We start from the raw sequence: 26729 nt of genomic DNA, 5'->3' as shown, positions 1-26729 counted from the left end.
ATGGCTCTATTATTTTTAATCTGTATTCCAATAAGAATTTTGTGCCATAATATTGCTAATACTTTATACATTCTTTCTGTTTCTTGGCAGTCAGTGATGATAGTTTGAAGTTATCTGTCTTTATTGATTAATTTTAACACTATAAAATTAAGCAAACACAAGTTTTTGGTTTGTTGTGTCTTTTTCAAATCAGTCTCTTATATTGGCTATTACAGCTCACAACCTCATGCAAGTTACACAGCTTTTTTGAGCATCAATTTACGTACTTGTAAAAATAAGAAAATAATGTCTCATCTGCTAATTAGTTTTGAAGTTTAAATAATTATTTTTTAAATTTGTGAAAACAAATATTTAGACAATCACCATTACTCATACTACCTGGAGTTTTATAGGAATACTATAAATAATATATATTTCTTGTAGAGAGCATTTATAGTTTTAGTTCATATGCTCAACTAGGTAGGTCAATTTATCCCTGGAATGAAGAATTGTTCAATATATGAAAATCAATCAATGTGAGACACTACTTTAATAGAACAAAGGATAAAAATTACACAAGTATCTCAATATATGTAGAAAAAGCATTTCACAAAATTAAAAAACCTTTCAAGATAAAAGCTCTCAACAAATTAGTAATAGAAGTTATGTTTACACAATAAAGAGCATATATGAGAAGCCCACAGCTAATATTATTTTTTGTTGCTTTTCAGTTGCTAAGTTGTGTCCAACTCTATGTGACCCCATGGAATGTAGCATTCCAGGATCCTTTCCTTCACCATCTTCCAGAGTTCACTCTAATTTATGTCCATTGAGCTGGTGATGCTATCTGACTATCTCATTCCTTTGCTGCCTCCTTCTACTTTGGACTTCAAGCTTTCCCAGCATCAGGGTCTTTTCCAATGAGTCATCTCTTAGTATTAGGTGGCCAAAGTATTGGAGCTTCAGCTTCAGCATCAGTACTTCCAGTGAACATTGAGGGTTCATTTTCTTTAGGATTGACTGGTTTGATCTCCCTGTAGTACAAGGGACTCTTAAGAATCTTCTCCAGCATCACATTTCAAAAGCACCAATTTTCTGGTGATCAGTCTTTATGGTCTAACTCTCACATCCATACATGACTACTGGGAAGACCATAGCTTCGACTATACAGACCTTAGTTGGCAAAGTGATGTCTCTGCTTTTTAATACACTGAGTTTGTCATAGCTTTTCTTCCAAGGAACAGGTGTCTTTTATTTTCTTGGCTGCAGCCACCATACACAGCCAAAAATAATTTGGAGCCCAAGAAAATAAAATCTGTCACTGTTTCTACTTTTTTCCCCATCTATTTGCCATGAAGTGATGGTACTGGATGCCATGCTGTTAGCTTTTGGAATGTTGAGTTTTATACTAGCTTTTTCACTCTCCTTTTTCACCCTCATCAAAAAGATGAAACATTATACTCAAATTAAAAAAAATGAAAACTTTTTTTTTTTTCTAAAATTAGAAACAAGCAAGGGGGGGCCTTATACTCAATATAGTACAGAAAGTACTAGTCAGAATAATTGGACAAAATTGATCAATCAATAAACCAGTCATCTCTATTTGCAGGTGACTTGATTTATAATAGAAAACTCTACACACTTTGTAAAAAAAATTTAAAGTTGCAGAACATAGAATCAACATTAAGGCAACCCACTCCAGTATTCTTGTCTGGGAAATCCCATGGACAAAGGAGCCTTATGGGCTTTGGTCCATGGGATTGCAAAAAAAAAAAAAAAAAAAATGTAAGTTGCATTTTTATACTGTTAATAAACTTTCTGAAAAAGAAATTAGGTAAAAAATGAAAGTTGCAATAGTACCGAAAGGAATAAGACACTTAGGAATAAACTTAACTAAAGAGGTAGGAAATATATACACTGAAAAATGCAAAACTTTAATGAAACTAAAGACATAAACACATGGGAAAACATTCAGTACTCATGGATGAGGAAACTTAAGTATATGTCCTGCTCCCCAACAAAATCGACAGATTCAGTGCAGTCCTGTCAAATACCAATGGCAATATTTTTTTACAGAAACAGAAAAAAAATTCTAAAATTTATAAGGAATCACAAAAGACCATGAATAGCCAAATAAAGCTTGAGAATAAAAGCTAAAGCTGGCTTCCAAATTTCAAAATATATTGAAAGCTATGATAATTAAATTGATGGAGTAGTAGCATAATAATAGCCATCTTAATCATTACACAGCATGGGGAGCCCAGAAAATACTCAGGTACATACAGTCAAATGATCTTTGAAAAGGGCACCAAAAACCCATAGAGGGGAAAATATAGTCTTTTCAAAGAATAATTATGGAAAAACTGGGCATCTACATGCAAAAGAAGGAAATTCTACTCTTACTTTACACTGTACATAAAATCAACTCAAAACAGATTACAGCTTAAACATAAGACATACAGTTTTAAAACTCTTTAGAAGAAATTGTAATGGAAAAACTGCATGATATTGGACTGGGCAATGATTTAATGGATATGACCCCAGGAGCATAAGCAACAAAAGTAGATGGAACAGTGGGATTACATCAAAATAAAAAGCACTTTCACCACCAAAGAAAGAGTTGACAAACAGCAGAGTGAAGAGACAACCTATAGAATAGAAGGGAATATTACAAACACTGTCCGACAAGGGATTAATGTCTAAAATATGTATGAAAGTCTTACAACTCAGTAGAACAAAACCAGGACAAACCCCCAAAACCTAATAACTTAATTAATAAAAGGACTGAAGACTCAAGTATACATTTTCCCAAAGAAGATATACAAGTATAAGGAGATAAATGGCCAACAGATATATGCTAGATGCTTCATGTCACTAATGTTAAGAGAAAGGAAGATCAAAAGGACAATGTTAATTCACCTCACACCTGTCAGGATGGCTGTTATCAAGTTGATAAAAGACAAGTGTTGATGACCGTGTGAAGAATGTAGAATCCTGATAGATTGTCAGTGGGAATGCACGTTGTGCAGCCTCTATGAGAAACAGTACAGATTTCCTTCAAAAATTAAAAATAGAACTATGTTATCTAGCAACCCCATTTCCAGATATGCATCTGAAATAATTGAAATCAGAGTATCTAAGTGATAGCATTGTCATGTTCCCTGCTGCAGTATTCACAATTGTTAAGATATGGAAACAAACCCAAATGTCTGGGGGAGGATAAATGGATACAGAAAATACAGTGATGCATTTAGTGGGATAGTATTGGACTATTATTCAATCTTAAAAAGGTAACAATATCTCAATATATAGAACAGCATGGATGAAGTGTGAGGGCCTTATGCTAAGTATAATAAGCCAGTCATAAATGTTAAAAACTAAACGAATTCACTTAGGTGATAAACCTAAAATTCTCAAACTCATAGATTCAGATAGTGGAATGGTGGTTACTAGTGGGTAAAGGGAGAGGGAAATGTGGATATTGCTAATCAACGGACATAAAGTTTGTTAGAGTTAACAACACTGTATTGTGTCCTTAAATTTTTAGGTGGACAAATCTCATATTAAGAGTTCTTATCACCTCAAAAGTATAATCTGTATATATCTGTAGTGGTTAGATATGCAGGATAATGTTACTAAACATTATTATAATTTATTGATAGCTAATTATGTTATATGCTTTACAAATTCATTTTCATTCCTATCAGTTAAGTTCAGTTAACTCGCTCAGTCGTGTCCGACTCTTTGGGACCCCATGAATCGCAGCACGCCAGGCCTCCTTGTCCATCACCAACTCCCAGAGTTCACACAGACTCACGTCCATCGAGTCAGTGATGGCATCCAGCCATCTCATCTTCTGTCATCCCCTTCTCCTTCTGCCCCTAATCCCTCACAGCATCAGAGTCTTTTCCAATGAGTCAACTCTTCGCATGAGGTGGCCAAAGTACCCGAGTTTCAGCTTTAGCATCATTCCTTCCAAAGAAATCCCAGGGCTGATTTCGTTCAGAGTGGACTGGTTATATCTCCTTGCAGTCCAAGGGACTCTCAAGAGTTCTCCAGTACCACATTTCAAAAGCATCAATTCTTCGGCACTCAGCTTTCTTCACAGTCCAACTGTCACATGCATACATGATCACTGGAAAAACCATAGTCTTCACTAGATGGACCTTTGTTGTCAAAGTAATGCCTCTGTTTTTGAATATGCTATCTAGGTTGGTCATAACTTTTCTACCAAGGAGTCAGGCCTTTTAATTTCATGGCTGCATTTCTATAGGGCTCACCTGAACTTACACCTGACTTACTGATGGGGAAATATATGCTTAGAGGATATACAAACCTTAAGTTTGTCATATATTCACCTTATTTAATATACAAATTGTATTGGAGATAGGATAGAAAGAAATGGAGAACCCACTCTTAAATTCCCTTTAACATTTGAATCCCCTTCAATTTTTCATCACTCCCATCCTCACCCCTCCCTTTTTTAAAAAAGAAAACTTGTGGTATATCTCTCAAGTGTGATTATCTCGAATGATTATTAAGAATGTTGCACCACTAATTAGGTTTGTGTTTTCTATTACTAAAATGCTGAGTTTTCCACATTTGCTGGCATATTGAGTGCAGCACTTTCACTGCATCATCTTTCAGGATTTGGAATAGCTCAACTGGAATCCATCACCTCCCACTAGCTTTGTTCATAGTGGTGCTGTCTAAGGCCCACTTGATTTCACATTCCAGGATGTCTGGCTCTAGGTCAGTGATACACCATCATGATTATCTGGGTCGTAAAAATCTTTTTTGTACAGTTCTTCTGCGTATTCTTGCCATCTCTTCTTTATATCTTCTGCTTCTGTTAGGTCCATACCATTTCTGTACTTTATCAAGCCCATCTTTGCATGAAATGTTCCTTTGGTATCTCTGATTTTCATGAAGAGATCTCTAGTCTTTCCCATTCTGTTGTTTTCCTCTATTTCTTTGCGTTGATCACTGAAGAATGCTTTCTTGTCTCTTCTTGCTATTCTTTGGAACTCTGCATTCAGATGTTTGTATCTTTCCTTTTCTCCTTTGCTTTTCGCTTCTCTTCTTTTCACAGCTATTTGTAAGGCCTCCCCAGACTGCCATTTTGGTTTTTTTTTTTTGCATTTCTTTTCCATGGGGATGGTCTTGATCCCTGTCTCCTGTACAATGTCACGAACCTTATTCCATGAAAACTGGAAAAGGTCAGTTTTCATTGCAATCCCAAAGAAAGGCAATGCCAAAGAATGCTCAAAATACCACACAATTGCACTCATCTTGCATGCCAGTAAAGTAATGCTCAAAGTTCTCCAAGCCAGGCTTCAGCAATATGTGAACTGTGAACTTCCTGATGTTCAAGCTGGTTTCAGAAAAGGCAGAGGAACCAGAGATCAAATTGCCAACATCTGCTGGATCATGGAAAAAGCAAGGGAGTTCCAGAAAAACATTTATTTCTGCTTTATTGACTATGCCAAAGCCTTTGACTGTGTGGATCACAATAAACTGTGGAAAATTCTGAAAAAGATGGGAATACCAGACCACCTGATCTGCCTCTTGAGAAATTTCTATGCAGGTCAGGAAGCAACAGTTAGAACTGGACATGGAACAGCAGACTGGTTCCAAATAGGAAAAGGATTACATCAAGGCTGTATATTGTCACCCTGCTTATTTAACTTATATGCAGAGTACATCATGAGAAATGCTGGACTGGAAGAAACACAAGCTGGAATCAAGATTGCCGCGAGAAATATCAATAACTTCAGATATGCAGATGACACCACCCTTATGGCAGAAAGTGAAGAGGAACTAAAAAGCCTCTTGATGAAAGCGAAAGTGGAGAGTGAAAAAGCTGGCTTAAAGCTCAACATTCAGGAAACTAAGATCATGGCATCCGGTCCCATCACTTCATGGGAAATAGATGGGGAAACAGTGGAAACAGTGTCAGACTTTATTTTTCTGGGCTCCAAAATCACTGCAAATGGTGGCTGCAGCCATGAAATTAAAAGACTTTTACTCCTTGGAAGAAAAGTTATGACCAACCTAGACAGCATATTCAAAAGCAGAGACATTACTTTGCCAACAAAGGTTTGTCTAGTCAAGGCTATGGTTTTTTCTGTGGTCATGTATGGATGTGAGAGTTGGACTGTGAAGAAGGCTGAGCGCCGAAGAATTGATGCTTTTGAACTGTGATGTTGGAGAAGACTCTTGAGAGTCCCTTGGACTGCAAGGAGATCCAACCAGTCCATTCTGAAGGAGATCAGCCCTGGGATTTCTTTGGAAGGAATGATGCTAAAGCTGAAACTCCAGTGCTTTGGCCACCTCATGCAAAGACTTGACTCATTGGAAAGACTCTGATGTTGGGAGGGATTAGGGGAAGGAGGAGAAGGGGACGACAGAGAATGAGATGGCTTGATGGCATCACCGACTCGATGGACATGAGTCTGAGTGAACTCTGGGAGTTGGTGATGGACAAGGAGGCCTGGCATGCTGTGATTCATGGCAAAGAGTCGCAAAGAGTAGGACAGGACTGAGTGACTGATTTGATCTGATCTAATTACTAAAATGTGATTTATATAAATGAGGGGCTTTTTTTGGTATCTGTAATCACTTCACCTACACACATACACCCACCTTTCCAAAGACTTTAGACACCTATTAAGGCCTCAATAAGTGGAAGAGTATTTTAGTACGTGAAATCCTAATTTTCTATAAAAAGGGGATATTTTTCTTTGTTATCAAGATTTTAGCTTCTACAAAACAAGTGATTTTGTTATAAAAATAGTTTAAGGTATAAATAAACAAATAGATATTTTAGGGATTAAATAATTTAGATATATGCCCTGTTTCAAACTAGTCATGAACTTGGAAAGGAGCTCTGTATATATTTCAGCTAGATCAGAAAATGGAGCTTACTTTCTGTGAAATTGGAGAAAGTGAAGTTAATCCTACATATCTAAAATGGTTATTTCTTCACCATATTCTACTACATATATATGTGTCTACTGATGTCTATTGAGTTACTATGGGATTGGAATATAGTTATCTATCTAGCACTGTAGTTATAAAAGTAAATAATGTTAAAAGTCTATGGTTTTTAATTAATGAAGAAATTATTCTCTTCAGTTCAGTGCAGTCACTCAGTTGTGTCGGACCCCATGGACTGCAGCATGCCAGGCCTGGTCCACCACCAACTCCCGGAGATTACTCAAACTCATGTCCATTGATTCGATGGTGCCATCCAACCATTTCATCCTGTCATCCCCTTCTCCTCTCACCTTCGATCTTTCCCAGCATCAGGGATTTTCAAATGAGTCAGCTCTTCGCATCAGGTGGCCAAAGTATTGGAGTTTCAGTTTCAGCATCAGTCCTTTCAATGAACATTCAGGACTAATTTCTTTTAGGATGGACTAGCTGGATCTCCTTGCAGTCCAAGGAACTCTCAAGAGTCTTCTCCAACACCGCAGTTCAAAAGCATCAATTCTTCAGGCCTTAGCTTTCTTTTTGGTCCAACTCTCACATCCATACATGACTACTGGAAAAACCATAACTTTGACTAGACGGACCTTTTTTGGCAAAGTAATGTCTCTGCTTTTTCATATGCCATCTAGGTTGGTCATAACTTCTTCCAAGGAGGAAGTGTCTGTTAATTTCATGGCTGCAGTCATTATCCGCCGTGATTTTGGAGCCCCAAAAAATAAAGTCAGGCACTGTTTCCACTGTTTCTCCATCTATTTCCCATGAAGTGATGGGACCAGATGCCATGGTCTTTGTTTTATGAATGTTGAGATTTAAGCCAACTTTTTCACTCTTCTCTTTCACTTTTATCAAGAGGCTCTTTAGTTCTTCTTCACTTTCTACCATAAGGGTGGTGAAGATATCATTAGGACATACCTTATTAACGTGTGCCATAAATAATCTGTCTTTAAATGAAAATATTCACATTTTTCAATGAACTATACAGCATTTAAAAACATTTCCCAAGATAAATAGTGAAGGGACTTCCCTGAGGCTCTAGTGGCTAAGAATCCATCCACCAATCAGGAGACACAAGTACAATCCCTGGGACAGGAAGATCCCACATACCATGGAGCAGCTAGGTCCCTCTGCCACAACTAATGAGCCATTACACCAGAGCCTACCAGCTACAACTACTGATGCCATGCACCACAGTTATGGAAGTCTGCATGCACAGAGCCCTTGCTCCACAACAATGACACAACTGCAATAAGAAACCCTGCACTGCAACAAAGAGTAGCTCCATCTTGCCTCAATGAGACAAAGCCCACGAGTAGCAATGAAGATTCAGTGCAGTCAAAAAATAAATAATAAACAGATTAATTCTTTAAAAATTATAAAATGGTAAAAAGAGTTTCTGTCAAATATACTGTAAATGAAATTCATAAGATTATATTTCCTGTGTTGGGTAAACTAAATATCACATCCAAACTCAAAACAGTAATTTATATTAAACAATTTTTAATTTAAGAAGTTGCAACTAACAAAATGTTCATAAGAATGGGAGTCAGAAAGACATAAGAAAAGTTGTTTAAATTGAATGAGAAATATATAAACAAACATGATTTTAAACTCCTAGGAATAAAAAGAATAAACGCGGTTGACAGGAAAGCCATTGTGATTTGAATAAGTTATTAAAATTATTGATTATATATTTTTTAATGTTGCCCTGCAAAATGTCTCTAATTTATTATAGCACATCATTTCATTTGCTTCTGAAAAATAGTCTTCCTTGCCATGTCCTTGAAGGCTTGTTTGACTTGCTGATTCTGTAGGCTGTAAATGAAGGGGTTCAGCATGGGGGCTACTGAGGTGTTTAGCACAGTCACTCCCTTGCTCAAAGATACCCTATCCTGTGCTGAGGGCTTAAGGTACATAAAAATGCAGCTGCCATAGAGATGGAGATGACAATCATGTGGGAAGAACATGTGGAAAAAGGCCTTTGTCCTCTGACTAGTAGAATAAATTCTTAAAATTGTTCTGATGATGTATGTATAGGACAGAATTATCAATGCCAAAGTGAACATTAGAGTAAATACAGCACAGGAAAACCCCATCTTTTCGAGAAAGTTTGTCTCTGAACAAGACATTTGAAGCAAAGGAAAATAATCACAGGTAAAATGGTCAATAATATTAGACCTACAGTAATCAAGGTTTAAGAGCAACATGAGTGCAGGGAATATGATTAAGAATGAAACTAGCCAGGAAGAGAAGACAAGCAGTGTGCAGACTCTGTGATTCATGATGGTCATGTAATGCAGGGGATTGCAGATGGCAATGTAATGGTCGTAGGACATGGCAGACAGAAGGTAAAACTCAGTGACTCCCAAGAGAATGAGAAAAAATAACTGAGCAATGCAATCATTAAAAGAAATGGTTTTATCTCCTGTAACAATGATGGCCAGGAACTTGGGTATACTGAGACTTGGGTATAATGACACTTCTAAGATGGAGAAATTTCTGAGGAAGAAATACATGGGGGTTTGGAGGTGGGCATCCAGCAGGGTCAGGGTGATAATGGTCAGGTTCCCAGTGATGCTGAGCATGTAGGTGATGAACAGAAAGACAAAGCTCACAACCTGAAGTTGTGGGTCATCTGACAGTTGCAGGAGGATAAACTGTATTGTTTCTGTATGGTTTCTCATTCTTCAGTTGCTTGTTTGTTTTTCTCCTTCCAGGAGACCTACAAGAGAAAGCACAAGGAAAGCACTAGAAGAGAGGATTACCAAATATCTTAGTGTAGACCTAGAATTTGATGAAAATAGTATGTCATTTCACCTTCAGGGGAAATTTAAAGCAAATTGATAATGACATTGATACTTAAGTTTCCTCTGTTTAATAAGTAAAACACTCTTTGATTAAAGGAAGTTTAAAACTGTAAATATCACAAAGTTTATAGGGCATTTGATATAAGAATTTGTTCCTACACTTTTTCTGACACCAAATACTACTTATGAACTTTCAGAAACATACTCATCAGGTTTCATGAGAATTATCTTTGTGCTAATATTCCAATGCCTACACAGTTTTCCTCCTGTGTAACTTAAAAGCTTAATTATATTAAGAATCTTTAAAATGGGATCTAATTAAAATTAAAAGCTTCTGCACAACAAAAGAAACTATAAGCAAGGTGAAAAGACAGCCTTCAGAATGGGAGAAAATAATAGCCAATGAAGCAACTGACAAACAACTAATCTCGAAAATATACAAGCAACTCCTGCAGCTTAATTCCAGAAAAATAAATGACCCAATCAATAAAAGGGCCAAAGAATTAAATAGACATTTCTCCAAAGAAGACATACAGATGGCTAACAAACACATGAAAAGATGCTCAACATCACTCATTATCAGAGAAATGCAAATCAAAACCACAATGAAGTACCATTTCACGCCAGTCAGAAAGGCTGCGATCCAAAAGTCTACAAGCAATAAATGCTGGAGAGGGTGTGGAGAAAAGGGAACCCTCTTACACCGTTGGTGGGAATGCAAACTAGTACAGCCACTATGGAAAACAGTGTGGAGATTCCTTAAAAAACTGGAAATAGAACTGCCTTATGACCCAGCAATCCCACTGCTGGGCATACACACTGAGGAAACCAGAATTGAAAGAGACACGTGTACCCCAATGTTCATCGCAGCTCTGTTTATAATAGCCAGGACATGGAAGCAATTTAGATGTCCATCAGCAGATGAATGGATAAGAAACCTGTGGTACATATACTCAATGGAGTATTACTCAGCCATTAAAAAGAATACATTTGAATCAGTTCTAATGAGGTGGATGAAACTGGAGCCTATTATACAGAGTGAAGTAAGCCAGAAAGAAAAACACCAATACAGTATACTAACGCATATATATGAAGAAGGCAATGGCACCCCACTCCAGTACTCTTGCCTGGAAAATCTCATGGATGGAGGAGCCTGGTAGGCTGCAGTCCATGGGGTCGTTAAGAGTCGGACACAACTGAGCGACTTCACTTTCACTTTACACTTTCAGGCACTGGAGAAGGAAATGGCAATACACTCCAGTATTCTTGCCTGGAGAATCCCAGGGGCAGAGGAGCCTAGAGGGCTGCCGTCTGTGGGGTCGCACAGAGTCGGACACGACTGAAGCGACTTAGCAGCAGTAGCAGCAGCAACGCATATATATGGAATTTAGAAAGATGTTAATGACAACCCTGTATGTGAGACAGCAAAAGAAATACAGATGTATAGAACAGTCTTTTGAACTCTGTGGGAGAAGGAGGGGGGATTATTTGGGAGAATGGCATTAAAACATGTATAATATTATATAAGAAATGATCGCCAGTCCAGGTTCGATGTAGGATACAGGAAGCTTGGGGCTGGTGCACTGGGATGACCAGAGGGATGGTATGGGGAGGGAGGTGGGAGTGGGGTTCAGGATGGGGAACACATGTACACCCATGGCGGAGGCATGTTGCTGTATGGCAAAACCAATACAATATTGTAAAGTGAAAATAATAATAAATAAAAAATTAAAATAAAATAAAATGAAAAAGATATTGCAATTTTTAAATAACAAATGACTGTTTTGTCCTTGGCTTCTCTGGTGGCTCAGAGGTAAAGTATCTGCCTGTGATGATCAAACTTGCAGGTTTGATCCCTGGGTTGGAAAGATCCCTGGAGAAGGAAATGGCAATCCACTCCAGGATTCTTGCCTGGGAATGGACAGAGGAGCCTGGAATGCTCAGTCCACAGGGTTGCAAAGGAGTTGAACACAACTTAGTGACTAAACAACAACAAAACAGCAAATCAAGTTTTGTTAACACTCAGTTTTTTCCTTTTTTTAAGATTTTTATATGTGAATCATTTTTAAAATGTTTGTTTTAAAAGATTTTAAAATCTTTGAATTTGTTAGATTTTTTTTTTTCTGTTGAGGTTTTTTTTTGGCCGTGATGCATGTGGGATCCTAGATTCCTCATCAGGAATTCAACCAGCACCCCCTTAATTGGAAGGCAAAGTCTTAACCACTGGACCAGCAAAGAAGTCTTTCAGGTTTTTCAACTCTTACTACCTCCCTGGAAGTCAGAAATGCTAAAGCCACTGCCACTGGCAACTGCAGGTTTTAGAGATAAAGGGGAAAATGAGATAGACAATCATGTAAGCTTAAGGTCGATATCATCTTAATCCCTGGCAACAATTTACAATATTACAGCATAACTATGTGTCATCATTATGGACTTTATTCTCATACAACCTATTTCCCTTTATATTTAAAATATTACTTTTATGTTATTATTATGATGATGATTAATAAGTAAGACAGTTGTCCTTCAAGAAAGTAAATGTTAATAATATGTTTACTTGTATATGTTTTGGAAATAGTGAGCTTTAATTTTTCTTTTTTGGGGGGTAAAATTTAAATGATATTACAGAAGAGTGAGGATATGTAGGTTTTAATCCAATTCACTTACTAGGTCTGAAAGTCACTCAGACCCTTCATGCCCATCTATAAATACACACTAATACAAGTCTATCTCATAAAGTTATTTTGACCATTAAATGAGCAAATACATGTGAAGCATTTTGAAAAATGCTTATCAGTTAATAAAACCCCTATAAGGCTTTGTTCAATAGAGAAAACATTCCGTAACCACTGAGCTGAAAACATTCGGGATTTAGATGTTGTGTTACGTAAAAACTTACATCTAAGATAAGTAGTAGTGCATAGATTTAGCACCAAGAGAGTCACATAAGAACAATAGCAACAACAGCAATGAAAATATAGTAGAACCATGTGACTGTAGAGTACCCAACAGGCATTCTGGGAAAGGGAATCTTATCCTCATTCTTCCACTTTGGGTACATGATCACTTCTCCCAACACAGTGTATCTGCCTTCTCTACCCATCATTGCTCCCCTACTTTCCACAAACAATCCACTGTCTCATCTTCAGCTAGGATTTGATCACCACATTTGAGGGATGTTATATATTTGTCAAGACATCAACATTGCTACCAATAGCCACTTTATTTCTCTGCTCCTCATTAATATTAGTAAACTTTCTGAGAAAGACTGTGAAGCTAGTATTAAATAAAATATATGTATGTGACTAGCATAGAGGGTAGAATATTTGAATGATTTTCAAATCACCTTCTTCCTTATTCCTGAACAGATGTAATACTCATGGTATGAGTTCTGTAGGAATTTGTAGTAATCCTTTCAAACCCACCTCACATAGTACAGAATCTCCTATGAACTCCTCTCTAGTCTGTGTAGCTCAAAGTCTTACCTTCAAAGCTATGGCAACATGATCCAGTTCCTAGTACAGTGAGAGTAGATTTAAGATAAACACTTATCTATGTAAGTAATTAATTCTGAATTTTTTGTTGAATTTCATACTGCCAGTAAGTGCAATGCTCTTTTAAGCAATATTCTAGACTATATTTCATGTCAGTTCTATCTTCACTTATAAGGTATATTTTCCTACTTTACCTACTTTTCAGGATGCATTATCTGCTTAAATACCCTTTATTGAGTAAATTTATAACAAAGAATATGTAAAGGAAGCTAAATTTTTGATATATAATTTAACAAATTGTAAACTATTATTTCAAAATCAATGTCCTTAATTTCTTTACAATTCATTCTTTTAACGAACTCTACTCCTGCTCAGTAACATCACTCTTCCTTCATCAGGATTTGCCTTTCATTGAAAGCACTAGTTTTTCATAACACTTTGATCTCACAAAATACATTCTCATAAACTGACAAATTTTGATTTCAATCTCAAGATTGAAATTTCTGCAATAACCTACAGGCATTGGAGAGTCAGGTTTCCTTTTAATTATATTATTACTATTATATGATGAACTATGTGTCATTGCACTGTATTTTTAAGCCTATTTCAATTTCATTACATATTCATTTTCCTCTTCTGTTTCCTCATAATTTTAATTATTTGATGAATTATAATATCAGGATTTACACTTTTTGCTGCTGACTAAACTTGTGACAGAATGTATGAAGAGCTGTGAAGAAAGATATTAATAGACATTAGAAGAATTCATATGAACATTACTGGTAATGTCCATACTGTAATGGACACTAACATAGCCAGTCTTCTAGGGCCAGAGAAAACAGGCTGAAGCAAACTCTAGGAAGAGACGATTTAATATCAGAAAATTGGGAGTGGCATATGAAACTTTGTATGTAAAAAATTATGAAAATGCAATGGATTTTATTCATCTAACATCAAGGAAGCATGATAAAAAATTATTAGCATTCATTCCTTCATTCATCAACCTTTTGAAAGAAACACATTTCAGTGCTTAACAGGGTATATATGATTCCAAGAGATTTAAACCACCCCAAGGATGTATTCACACAGAATATGAAGAATATCTCCAAGCATTTAACTCATGTTTTCGGCTTTTATTTCTGAAAACAAGTCCATATTTCCCTCTGGAAGAATGCGGTTTAGGTACCTAAGCTTTGTATTTCCTTCCACTCATTTCATAAAAATCAATTCTTACTTGTTTTCTGAGAATCCTTGAGACAGATTCTTTGAGCTATTCAAAATTAAAATCAGCAATATTATTTCTAATTTGTTAATAAGATGACTGCAAATCATCTTCAAAATGTCATTCTGAAAACATTCCTATGTCCTGCCCTTCCTAAACCCCTATTATCATGTTAACATTGACAATGAAACTGTAGATAAATTTATGATTTCTTTGATACCCAAGTTGAAAAAGAGACCCCCATATTAATGAATACATTCTTTTTAAAGGAATAAAAGACATTCCTTTGAGAGACTGAGATAGGCATCTTTGATTGGTTCCATTTTATTTCTGGTGTGTTTTGCTGTTGTTGTTTTTAAAAATGTTTTTGTACACTGGGAGGAAAAATCTCTTAGTAATGCAATGACTTTGAAGGTATAGTTGGTACAACTTTTACTGCATCTACTAATTCTCTCTCCTTCAGTTAAACTTCATTGCAGGTCATTAGAAAACGTTGACAAATCATACCAGAAAAGCAATGTGCTTCATTCATTGCATCATTATTTCTTTGTACTTTGTGAGTTTAAAGGGTGTTTTCGGGTTTAGGTTAATGCAGTAAGAAAAGGGAAGTTGTTTAATTAAATGTCATATGTAACATTTAGTTTGGCTTCATATTATCTTGGACACTGCTCAATCATTCTGAACTTTGGGCCATGACACTAGGATCCTTTAAGAATTGTCACATCTTGAATGAAGCAAAGACTCCTCAGGAGAACCAGTCAAGTGGTTGGAAGGAGTGTTTCATTAGATACTTCTTTTTTTCACAATTATTTTAGAGGACTATCTCCATGAAGAAATCTGATTAATTTACATTTCTTTATTTCAATAGGGATAGGCAGGCTCAATTCTCAGCATACTTAACAGTGTTCACAGAGACAACACAAGGGGAAAAAAAGACAATATTCACATTTAATAAGAAGTCCAGAAATAGTAACATTTATATCTTTGAAGGTTTGTGGTGAATATCAATTCATAACCTCACACTTTCACTTCATTTGTTAGTGATCTGTAATTTAAACAATGAAGGGAAAGTAAATTAAAAAATTATTATTATTATAATTATTATGTTAACATTATTAACATGCTATTAATTCCTTCATTATAGCATTCTAGGGTAAATTATTATCACACAACATATATGGGCATTGAGGTAAGAAAAACATGAATTAAAAATACAAATGGGCCATTTATGGATGTATTACTCTGGATGAGCTATTTAATATTTTAAGCTTCAGTTTTCTGTGTTTAAAATGGAGTTGAAATTTCAAAAGTATTTCTTAGAAATAATTGCAATAACATAAAAGAAATTATTCTAAAATCATGTGGCACTTAATATATGTTAAGAAGACTAATTTTCTTTATTTTTATTTACTTTAATTTTCTTTTGATTGTAATTAATTCTCAACTCGGGGAGGGATAATCATAGCAATTGTGTTTTAGAAAAAGTATCACTTATTTCAGTGAAATAATAACTTTTGTATTTTTACTTCATTTAACTCTTATAACATACCTATGAAACTTTAATCTTTATTGCCAAATAAATAACTAGGCTAAGTTAGGTTCTGTCCTTCGATGTTTTATACAGCTAGCAAAGAATATACCAGAAATTAAAGTCTATTCTCTTAAACAAATTACTGCAAAGCCTATATTCAGTTAGAAACAAACAACAGAAATAATAATTACCTGCCTTTATTTAATAGCGAGGGCTTCTTTGGTGGCTCAGTGGTAAAACATCTGCCTGCCAATTCAGGAGAGACTGGTTTGATCCCTGGGTCTGGAAGATCCCTTGGAGAAGGAAATGGAAACCCACTCCAGTATTCTTGCCTGGGAATTCTATGGACAGAGGAGTGGGCTATATAGTCCTTAGGGCCACAAAGAGTTGGACACAACTGAGTGACTAACACTACCACTTCGACAGCACAGTGAATCAGTTATACACATGCATACATCCACTCTTTTTTAGATTCTTTTTCCATACAGGTATTACAGAGGATTGAGTACAGTCACCTGTGCTGCATAGCAAGCTCTTATCCTATTTAATTCATTCAGGCGATAAGTAATAAGTCACTGATAAAATCTGAGAGACTTTCACTGCTATCTATTTGCCAAACTTACCTCTGATTTTTGTACAAGTTCGCTAACATTCGAGTGGCTGCAATATAAACATATTAGCAACTACCATGGTTGTAATCCATTTGTGCAAAAATCATTTCTTCTCATTGCACAAATTTGCTCTCTATTGTCAATGTTTTTGTCTTAAATTTCTTTTTTATTCAGAGAGGATATGTTTATTTGACAATAGAAAAAGAGAAAAAGTAAATATATGCAAGATAAAAAAAAAAAATCAAGTGTTTAAAAACCCTCTGGAATCGTTTCTGCATAGATTTTAAGTAGCACAAGCTACTTAATGTTTTATCTATTCTCTCTCATACAGGCTCAAGGGAACTAATTCTGCGAGTCAAAATTGCCAGAACAGAAATGTGCACAAAACATAAAGGAATATAAAACATAAAACACGTTAGTATTGGGGTTAGAAAAGAAAGCTTGAGAACAGTATCCAATGAGACCAAAACAAACAAAAAAACAACACTAAGTGTGAAGCCTTTTCCCTTGACATCATTTTTAGACAGATATTAGCAACCAATTATCATAATTCCTAGTACAGATTTCTACAAAATATTCCATGTCTTTTTTTTTTTTAACTGGTAATCTACCACATTTAACTAACTACATTCATTAACTCCATTATTTTTAATCTGTCTTCCAGTAAAAACTTTTGTCACCATTATACTGCTATACATTAAAAGTATAATAGTTCATACTTTTTTCCTACTCCTTCTCTTGCTCAGCACAACAGAGATTGAAGAGTATCTTGTTTTGATTAAACCTTTAATCTGTATGCCAAGCATAACTTTAGGAGTTAGTATCTTGGATAAATAGACTATAATTATATTAATGTAAACATTCAGTCGGAGAAGGCAATGGCACCCCACTCCAGTACTTTTGCCTAGAAAATCTCATGGAAGGAGGAGCCTGGTAGGCTGCAGTCCATGGGGTCGCTAGAGTCGGACACGACTGAGCGACTTCACTTTCACTTTTCACTTTCATGCATTGGAGAAGGAAACGGCAACCCACTCCAGTGTTCTTGCCTGGAGAATCCCAGGGACGGGAAGCCTGGTGGGCTGCCGGCTACGGGGTTGCACAGAGTCGGACACGACTGAAGCGATGCAGCAGCAAACACACACAAATAATATGATGGGGGTGAAAGGTAATAGAATCATTCAGGTCCTTAGTAAACACTGTGCGAAATTTGTAGATCCTTACAGAGTTTCAAATAAGTATATAGTCACACATATAAACACTTTTTGTTTGCTTTTTTAAATTGAGCTATCATACTGGTTATATTGGAGAAGGCGAGAGCAACTCACTCCAGTATTCTTGCCTGGGAAACCGCATCGACAAGAGGAGCCTAGGAGGGCTATAGTCTACGGGGTCACAAAGAGTCAGACATGACTAAACAGCTGCAGCAGCATTGACTAATTAGGCAAATCACTCAGACAAATCACTCAAATTTTCTGAGCATCTATTTACATATTTGTGTATGAGATGCTGCTGCTGCTGCTGCTGCTAAGTCGCTTCAGTCGTGTCCAACTCTGTGCAACCCCATAGACCGCAACCCACCAGGCTCCCCCGTCCCTGGGATTCTCCAGGCAAGAACTGGAGTGGGTTGCCATTTCCTCCTCCAATGCATGAAAGTGAAAAGTGAAAGTGAAGCCGCCCAGTCGTGTCCGACTCTTAGCGACCCCATGGACTGCAGCCTAACAGGTTCCTCCGTCCATGAGATTTTCCAGGTAAGAGTACTGGAGTCGGGTGTCATTGCCTTCTCCGTGTATATGAAATAATCATGCCTAATTTGTCATATAGCATGTCCAAAGGCTCAATGGTAAAGAATCCGCCTGCCAGTGAGGAGATGCAGGAGACTCGAGTTCAATTCCTGGGTCAGGAAGGTCCCCTGGAGGAGGAAATGGCAACCCACTCCTGTATTATTGCCTGGGAAATCCCAGGGACAGAGGAGCCTGGTGGGCTACAGTCCATGGGTTGCAAAAAGTCAGACACTGAGCAAACGTGCAATTTGCCATTTACCTGTAAGATTACATAAGATACGAAACAGAACATACTTAATTCAACATACATAATGCAATAAACGCTCTCTATAGAAGGAATATTATTCAAGAAATTCCTGTTAAATTTTCAGGTGGCATTAGAGTCATGGTAGCTAGCTATTCCTTTTTAAGTATTTATACAAATAATGTAGATACATAAAGAGAGTATATAAAATAAACATAACACATGCCTTCAGCATAACTAAGAATTATGAGAACTTATGAACTTTTAGTTATCTGAAAGTAGGAAAATAAATATCCAAGTACATCAGATGAGTGGAAAGATCTGGACAGATACTGCAGACAGTGTGCAAAAAATATGGCTGTTGATTATTTATTTCATATTCCACAACTTTAAGAAATTGCTATATTAGCACCAAAAGATAAAATTTAAGAGTAAGCTGATTAAAACAATGTTTACTCCTTTAGAAATTACCATATTAAATATTTTTATTCAATATGAGATTTTTTATTATTCAGAATAATGGATAAAATAATTTATATTCTAAAGCTACTGGTTTTCTATTTGGAATTGTAAGTCCATGATTATATGGAAGCTATAGATAATTTGAAAGGAAGACACAGCATAGTCAATTTCATTAAAAAGGAAGTTTGAGCTAATGAGCTCAGCAGTGCAGATGATATCTGTGAGATGGAGCTAGGTGGACACTGTAGAAGTTAAATTGCATTCATTCATGTTAATACACACTTTCATTTATTTCTAGAAAGTATCACTTTATGAACCAAGTTTTTCAAAGCTTGTTTTACTTGCTCATTCCTCAAGGTATAAATAAAAGGATTTAACATGGGGCAATTGAAGTGTTGAGAATAGCTACTCCTTTGGTCAATGAAGCTCTTTCTTTTGCTGAAGGCTTGACATACATGAATATACAGCTTCCATAAGAAATGGAAATGACAATCATGTGAGAGGAACATGTGGAGAAAGCCTTTTTCCTCTGAGTAGCCGATGGTATTCTCAAAATGGTGCTAATAATGCACATGTAGGATAGAATCACTAATGCCAATGTGAAGAGCAGAGTCACAAAAGCAAAGTAAAAGCCAATCATCTCTAAAAGCCACGTATCTGAGCATGCGAGTTGCAAAATGGGGAAGTAATCACAGGAGAAGTGATCAATTATGTTGGAAGCACAGAAATCTAGCTGAAGGATAAGCATGAGTGGTGGAAAAATGGTAAGAAATCCCCCTAGCCATGAACTAAAGACCAGCAAAGTGCAGATTTTCTTGTTCATGATGGTGGTGTAATGGAGAGGCTTGCAGATGGCAACATATCGATCATAAGACATGGCAGTGAGAAGGAAAAACTCAGACACACCCATGAAGATGAAGAAAAATAACTGAGCCAAGCAATTGTTATAGGAAATAGTCTTGACTTTAGTAATGATTGCCCCCAAAAACCTGGGGATAGAAACACTGGTGAATGTAATCTCTAAGAAGGAGAAATTCCGGAGGAAATAATACATCGGAGTCTTTAGATGACAGTCTGTTAAAGTAAGAATGATGATGGTTAGGTTTCCAGCAACACTCAATACATAAGCCAGAAATAAAAAGGTAAAAATGACAACCTGAAGCTCTGGGTTGTCTGATATGCCCAAGAGGACGAATTCTGTAAGCATTGTGTGGTTTCTCATACTGATTTTATTGTCTTTAAGCCAAATCTGTTGGTATAAAACAAAACAAAGAGTAAGTGAATAGTAAATGAATTGAAGATTTAGATATTGGAATTATTAGCTCTCATTAAAGGAAGCACTGGACCTTTATCCCCATGAGAATTTTTGCAATATCCACTCACTCCTACTAAAGCAAAATACTTTACACATTGTCTATTAAAGAGAAAAAATGTATTTACAGGTCTATGTTTAAAGTCCCCACATTAGTGATTTGACATAAAATCTCTACATAGGACTAAATTTTCTATGTGAGCAAATATCTTTTAATTATATTTTCTAAAACTATATTTACTAGCCAAATCTGTAGTTTAGATATTAAGACATTAGTTTCTAGTTTCCAGGATGCCGTGCTTATAGGATTGAAATATCTAATTTTGCGTTATGGTTCGGATACTATGTACAAACTATATTGGCTTAGGAGGTTTCAGTGGCAACTTATGACCCAATGACAATTCCTGAGCTTAATAATAGCTATGATTTTTTCTTTCTTAGCATATATTTGTTCAATATGCCCGAAATAAATAAATGTGTTTACAATCACATATACATGGAAATAGAATTGCCTTGCTTATAAATAAGAACAAAGTTCTAATTTAAAAGAAAGAAATAAGAAATTAATGATATTGACTAATACCACATAGAGCTATATCAATATTGCATTTCTATGACATACTGGTCCTTTTATATCATTTTTACATCTCTTTAAATTTACAGTCATCTCATTTTTAAAACTTTGCTGTATTTATTCCTTTTACACTTATGTGTCTGAGGACAGGACAAAACACAAGAGGGAGCCTTCTGATGCCAAAATGTCCCATTAACTTCTTTCTAGGAGGCTAAGTCATTAGAATAAATACATTTCTGTTTAAGATTTACTGTCTTGTAACCAAAATCGTTCAAAAGTAATCTATATAATTTTTATTCATCTTAATCACTCTTTATTCTTAGCAACTAGAATTGTATCTCTGTGTAAGTTTTTATTAATATTTATTTTCTTTTATAGCATGAACTAGAACAGTCAATGGAGAAGGCAATGGCAACCCACTCCAGTACTGTTGCCTGGGAAATCCCATGGACAGAGGAGCCTGGTAGGCTGCAGTCCATGGGGTCCCTAAGAGTCGGACACGACTGAGCGACTTCACTTTCACTTTTCACTTTCATGCATTGGAGAAGGAAACGGCAACCCACTCCAGTGTTCTTGCCTGGAGAATCCCAGGGATGGCGGGGCCTGGTAGGTTCCAATCTATGGGGTCGCACAGAGTCGGACACGACTGAACCGACTTAGCAGCAGCAGCCCCAGCAGAACTGTCAACAGGTGGTAAGTATCAAAGCTTGTATAGTGCCTTCTTTTTTCTCTTTAAGTCCTTCCTAACAATCAGCATTTTCTTCCTTTAAGAATAAACATATTTTGTTATACATATTAGCAAAATTGGCAGATCAAAAGGCAGAGACTATTTCTGTGTTTTGAACAATGATTGAAATATTAAAATATAAAACAAGAAATAGTAAATATGTTAAAGTGATTTATTCTGACAAAATAAACTTTTGGATGGAAAAAAGGTGAAATATACATTTAAAAACTGAGAACGTTCTTACTTTATGATACATCTAATGATTCCAGTCAGAAATATAATCCCATATTTTCTTTATGTACTTAAAATATGAGATGTAATGCATTCATATTATACCTTAGGAGATTTTTTGGTCATTATCTCACCCTTGTCTCCATTATATAAAAGTATCTTACATAGAGAAAACACAGGCTTGATTTCATGGATATTTTCTATAAACTCTATAAAATATTTGTGTTTCATTTCTTTCATCCTTAAAGGTAAACATTGTCCTGACTGAAACTTTAAGGAATCACTCTTGTAATCCTGAGAGTTCTTGAAGGAAAAGTTCAAGAAACACTGCTTAATGACTGGAAGGTAAAACATTTCAAAGCTCCCTGGATAAGATGAAGATTGACTATTACCAAAAGATTAAATGATTTTACCTTCTTTAGTCACTGCTTAAATCTCTGAAACCAGAGGGATGATAGAAAGGGTATAAGAAGAGAGAATTCAAGAGATGTAGTGATGTCATGATATACACTCTTCCAGAAGCTAATGAATAGATCAGGATAAAAGCAAAAGTGTGCCAACCAGGTGGTTTCCTTTGGTTGGACTTAAATTTCTCTAATAAGCACATGGCACTCAGTCCACACTTGGGAGATAATTTATCCCCAGTTCCTTTGGGGTGGATTGAATACAGGGCTGAGCTACACCACAGTGGACCCTTCACTAAGGGTAGTACCTATGTTTCATTCATTTTCACATCTCCACCAACACAAAGTAGAATGAATGAATAAATAAAGCATTTTAATATCTTTAAAAATAAGAAGAGTACTTGAAACTTTAGTATTTTTCATTCTAATAGTTACATATGCTTAATGTTATGAGAATCAAGTATGAGAGAACCGGTATCAAATCAGCACATTGTGACTTATGGAATGACTCTTATGTTTCCAAATGAATTTTTGTTTGCCCTCAAAGCTTAAAATTATATAGTGTTATATTTTTGTACTGTGTTCTGCTACATATATTTCTAGATATTCAGCTATAAACATAGCCACATTCACACTCTCAGAGATACATTTTTTCCTTCTTACATTAATGCAAATTTATTACAGAAAATATTTGGCAATTTTCCTTTATTTTCAGTTAATAATAGGTAATGGATATTATTCATTGTCAAATTATCTAGATAGAACTCATTATATATGATTGCATAGAATACCAGAGGAGATGTATATAATTTGGTAATTTCATTGTTGATTGAGATTTAGGGAATTAGTCTGCTAGCAATTTCACATTATTGGTTACAGTGCTGTCTATTTTTATGCATTTTTTTGCATACATAGAAGTATTGATGTAACATATATACTAAATTTTGATAGATACTTCAAAATTTCTCTCCTACAGACAGGAATGAACTCTTTCAGTGCATCTTAATCAGTGCTAGATGCAGTCACAAATTTTATATAAGGATGAAAATGATGCCAAAATTAATTTAATAAAAATATCATAAAGACCACATCCTGGTGCCTAGGTGACTAGGTTTTGAGGTTAAAGAGAGCCAAGCCCTTTGTAAACTTTCCAACTTGATTTAACCTTTCTGAGGTTGCTCTACCCATAAAATGAGAATCCTAACAGTCCTCATTCATAGTATACTGCAAAGATTAAAGTGATAATGTATAAATTAGCAGAATAGTCCCAACTTAGGGATCAAACCCAGGTCTCCCACATTGCAGAGAGATTCTTTACCAGCTGAGACATCAGGGAAGCCCAAGAATACTGGAGTGGTAGCTTCCAGTGGTATTCAATGGATAGGATAGGGTAGCCTATCCATTTTCCAGCAGATCTTTCTGACCCAAGAATCAAACTGGGTTCTTCTGCATTGCAGGCAGATTCTTTACCAACTGAGCTACTAGGGAAGCTCTGCTGCTGCTGCTGCTGCTGCTGCTGCTGCTAAGTCGCTTTAGTCATGTCCGACTCTGTGAGACCCCATAGACGGCAGCCCACCAGGCTCCGGTCTCGGATTCTCCAGGCAAGAACACTGGAGTGGGTTGCCATTTCCTTCTCCAATGGATGAAAGTGACAAGTGAAAGTGAAGTTGCTCAGTCGTGTCAGACTCTTTGTGACCCCATGGACTGCAGCCCACCAGGCTCCTCCACCCATGGGATTTTCAAGGCAAGAGTACTGGAATGGGGTGCCATTGCCTTCCCCACCAATGAAGCTCTAGTGGTGTATAAACATTTAATATTACTTTAAATTTCATATTCTGCAATTAATAGATTGAACATTTTAATTTCTATTTCTAATTCATGAATGGTCTATTTTAACTTGTGTTCACTTTTCCTTGGCTTTGTTGTCTTTTATTAGTAGGATATATCTGCTATGAATAGTAACCCCCAGTCATATCTGTGGAAGGATGTTTTCAGAGACGATCCTTCCTTTTTAACTTTTAATGGAGTGGTTCAACTATGAAAGTTGTACAGTCTGTCATGAATTCTTGGCGACCTATTCTTATCGGTACATCCTTTCATGTATTTCAAAATTCTATAAATGTCTGCTTATATGCAACACTTCTATGACTTTGCTTTTTACATTTTTGTCTTTGGTCCATCCAGAATTTATTATTATATCAGATATGGATTTTTTTCTTTCTTTTTTTTTTTTTTTTTTGCTCTTTAAATGAATAACTAATTTCCCTGACATGAATGAGCTAGAGACAATATGAGAGTTTGGACAGTGAGTTGCTAACAGCATCAATGTCCTGTTATCCCATTAGCAGATTCTATCTCATTGTTCTCATTAACAAGATCTGTATGTCATCTTTCAGCTGAGAAAATAACTGACTCAGCTGAAATATTGCCTTGCCTTGAGAAACTCATAATTCTCATATTCCAGAAAACGGAGGTTCTTTGACTTCAGTATAAAGAGTCTAATTTTAACAGAGTCAAAGTCCTGTAAGATTGGATCCCCTCCTTCGATTCAGACCTACTGCCTTACATCCACCTTCACTTTTTCACTGGAGCGTACTTGTGTTTTTTGTTTATTTGTTTTAACAGTCTGATAATCTGCCTCTTGGAAGTGGTTTCTTTGGGACTTCAATTCTCTTCTAGTCATCCAATAAATCTACTTTATTCTTTATGCCAGTATTCCCTGAATCTTTGATTTTCCCAAACTCATTCATGTTTTCAAAATGCCTTGTACTTCATCTTTGCAGTAGTGATTATATTTTAATTCCTAACATGGTCTCATTCTCACTAGACCGTAAGTTTCACAGTATAAATGATAAGTCACATGTGCAGCTATTTAAATGAAAATATGAATTAGTTAAAAATACAAACTCAAATCCTCAGTTACATTAATTTCATTTCAAGTACTCCAAATCCAAATGTGGCTAATGGCTAATATATTGAAATGGAACAGATTACAGAGCATTCCCATTAATGCAGATAGTTGTATTGAACAATTATTTCTCTTTCTGTTACTCTTGAAATATTGCTTAAGTGCATGGCATCTTTCTTGAACCAAGGCCCTGTGTGACCTCTGCTCTGACCTTATCAAATTGTTCATCATTTCTTATACTTGTTAGGCATTCTCTGTCTTTCTCTCTCTCTCTCCCTCTCTCTCTCTCTCTCTCTTTCTCTCTCTCTCTCTCTCTCACACACACACACACACACAGACATACACACATACATGCACATATTTTTCTTTAAGGTTTTATCTAAATGTCATGTGTTCCTTGAAATCTTCCCTGGTTTGCAAAGCCAGGATTAGGTGCCCTCTGTTCTTTGCTTTCCTAAAACTTTGCACACTTATCTTACTCTGTTGCAATTACTCATACATATATCTTTTGGCATTATAATGCTACATAATGTGGAGTAAATGGCCTTTGTCTAATTCATCTTTATACATCTTAAGCCAATAAAAGAGATGCAACCAAACTTGATTTTTATAAATAAAAAAGTTAATATATATAAAAGTTTGGGTTATCCATATTATATATTTATATATATAATCAATATATTACTGTGTATATAATATATATTACAGTATATATTACTGTATTTTAACTACTAATCAAATTAGTATTTATATATATATTGCTGTACTTTGGCTACTAATATTTTTTTTCTTTTAATTTAATTTTATTTTTTAACTTTACAATATTGTATTGGTTTTGCCATATATCAACATGCATCCGCCACAGGTATACATGTGGCTACTAATCAAATTTTGTTAAGAACTCTTTCATCAATGTTTAATACAAATATTGAGCTGTAATTTCCTCTACAGGAAGGAATATATATATATATATATATATAAATGTATGTATTAATATGTATTACTGTACTGTATTATATACAGTACAGTAATATATATTATATATATTACTGTGTTTTAACTACTAATCAAATTTTGTTAAGAAATCTTTCATCAGTGTTTAAGACATATACTGAGTTGTAGTTTCCTCTCCTTACAATTTATTTTTCTGGTTTCAGATTAGGATAATGCTAATAAAAAGTTGGTAATTTTTTTTAAATTTTATTTTATTTTTAAACTTTACAATATAGTATTGGTTTTGCCAAATATCGAAATGAATCCGCCACAGGTATACATGTGTTCCCCATCCTGAACCCTCCTCCCTTCTCCCTCCCCATACCATCCCTCTAAAAAATAAAAAAACAAACAAAAAAAAAGTTGGTAATTTTTTTTTTTATGTGGGGAAGATTTTTAACACTACCTTAACACACTTGAATAGATGTAGGGCTAGTCATGCCTTCTTCAGTGAGTTTC

General features: G+C 35.7%; 1 protein-coding gene and 1 pseudogene across 1 annotated transcript; both read right to left on the bottom strand.

Moving 5' to 3' along the window:
- Positions 1 to 8708: 8708 nt before the first annotated feature.
- Positions 8709 to 9653, bottom strand: LOC129641549 (olfactory receptor 6C1-like; annotated as a pseudogene).
- A 9841-nt stretch (positions 9654 to 19494) lies between these two features.
- Positions 19495 to 20343, bottom strand: LOC129641548 (olfactory receptor 6C3-like). The gene has a single exon (XM_055566233.1). It carries the CDS (start codon positions 20341 to 20343, stop codon positions 19495 to 19497), a length of 849 nt encoding a protein of 282 aa, XP_055422208.1.
- Between the last annotated feature and the right edge of the window lie 6386 nt (positions 20344 to 26729).

This window comes from Bubalus kerabau, chromosome 1, assembly GCF_029407905.1.
Source record: "Bubalus kerabau isolate K-KA32 ecotype Philippines breed swamp buffalo chromosome 1, PCC_UOA_SB_1v2, whole genome shotgun sequence".
NCBI classification, from domain to species: Eukaryota; Metazoa; Chordata; class Mammalia; order Artiodactyla; family Bovidae; genus Bubalus; species Bubalus kerabau.
Note: the sequence above shows the minus strand (reverse complement) of the source record. Positions and strands in the feature narration are given on the sequence as shown.

What these genes read in the sequence shown, in the direction of transcription:
- LOC129641548 (XM_055566233.1), bottom strand. Translation starts at nt 20,343, where the DNA reads ATGAGAAACCACACAATGCTTACAGAATTCGTCCTCTTGGGCATATCA.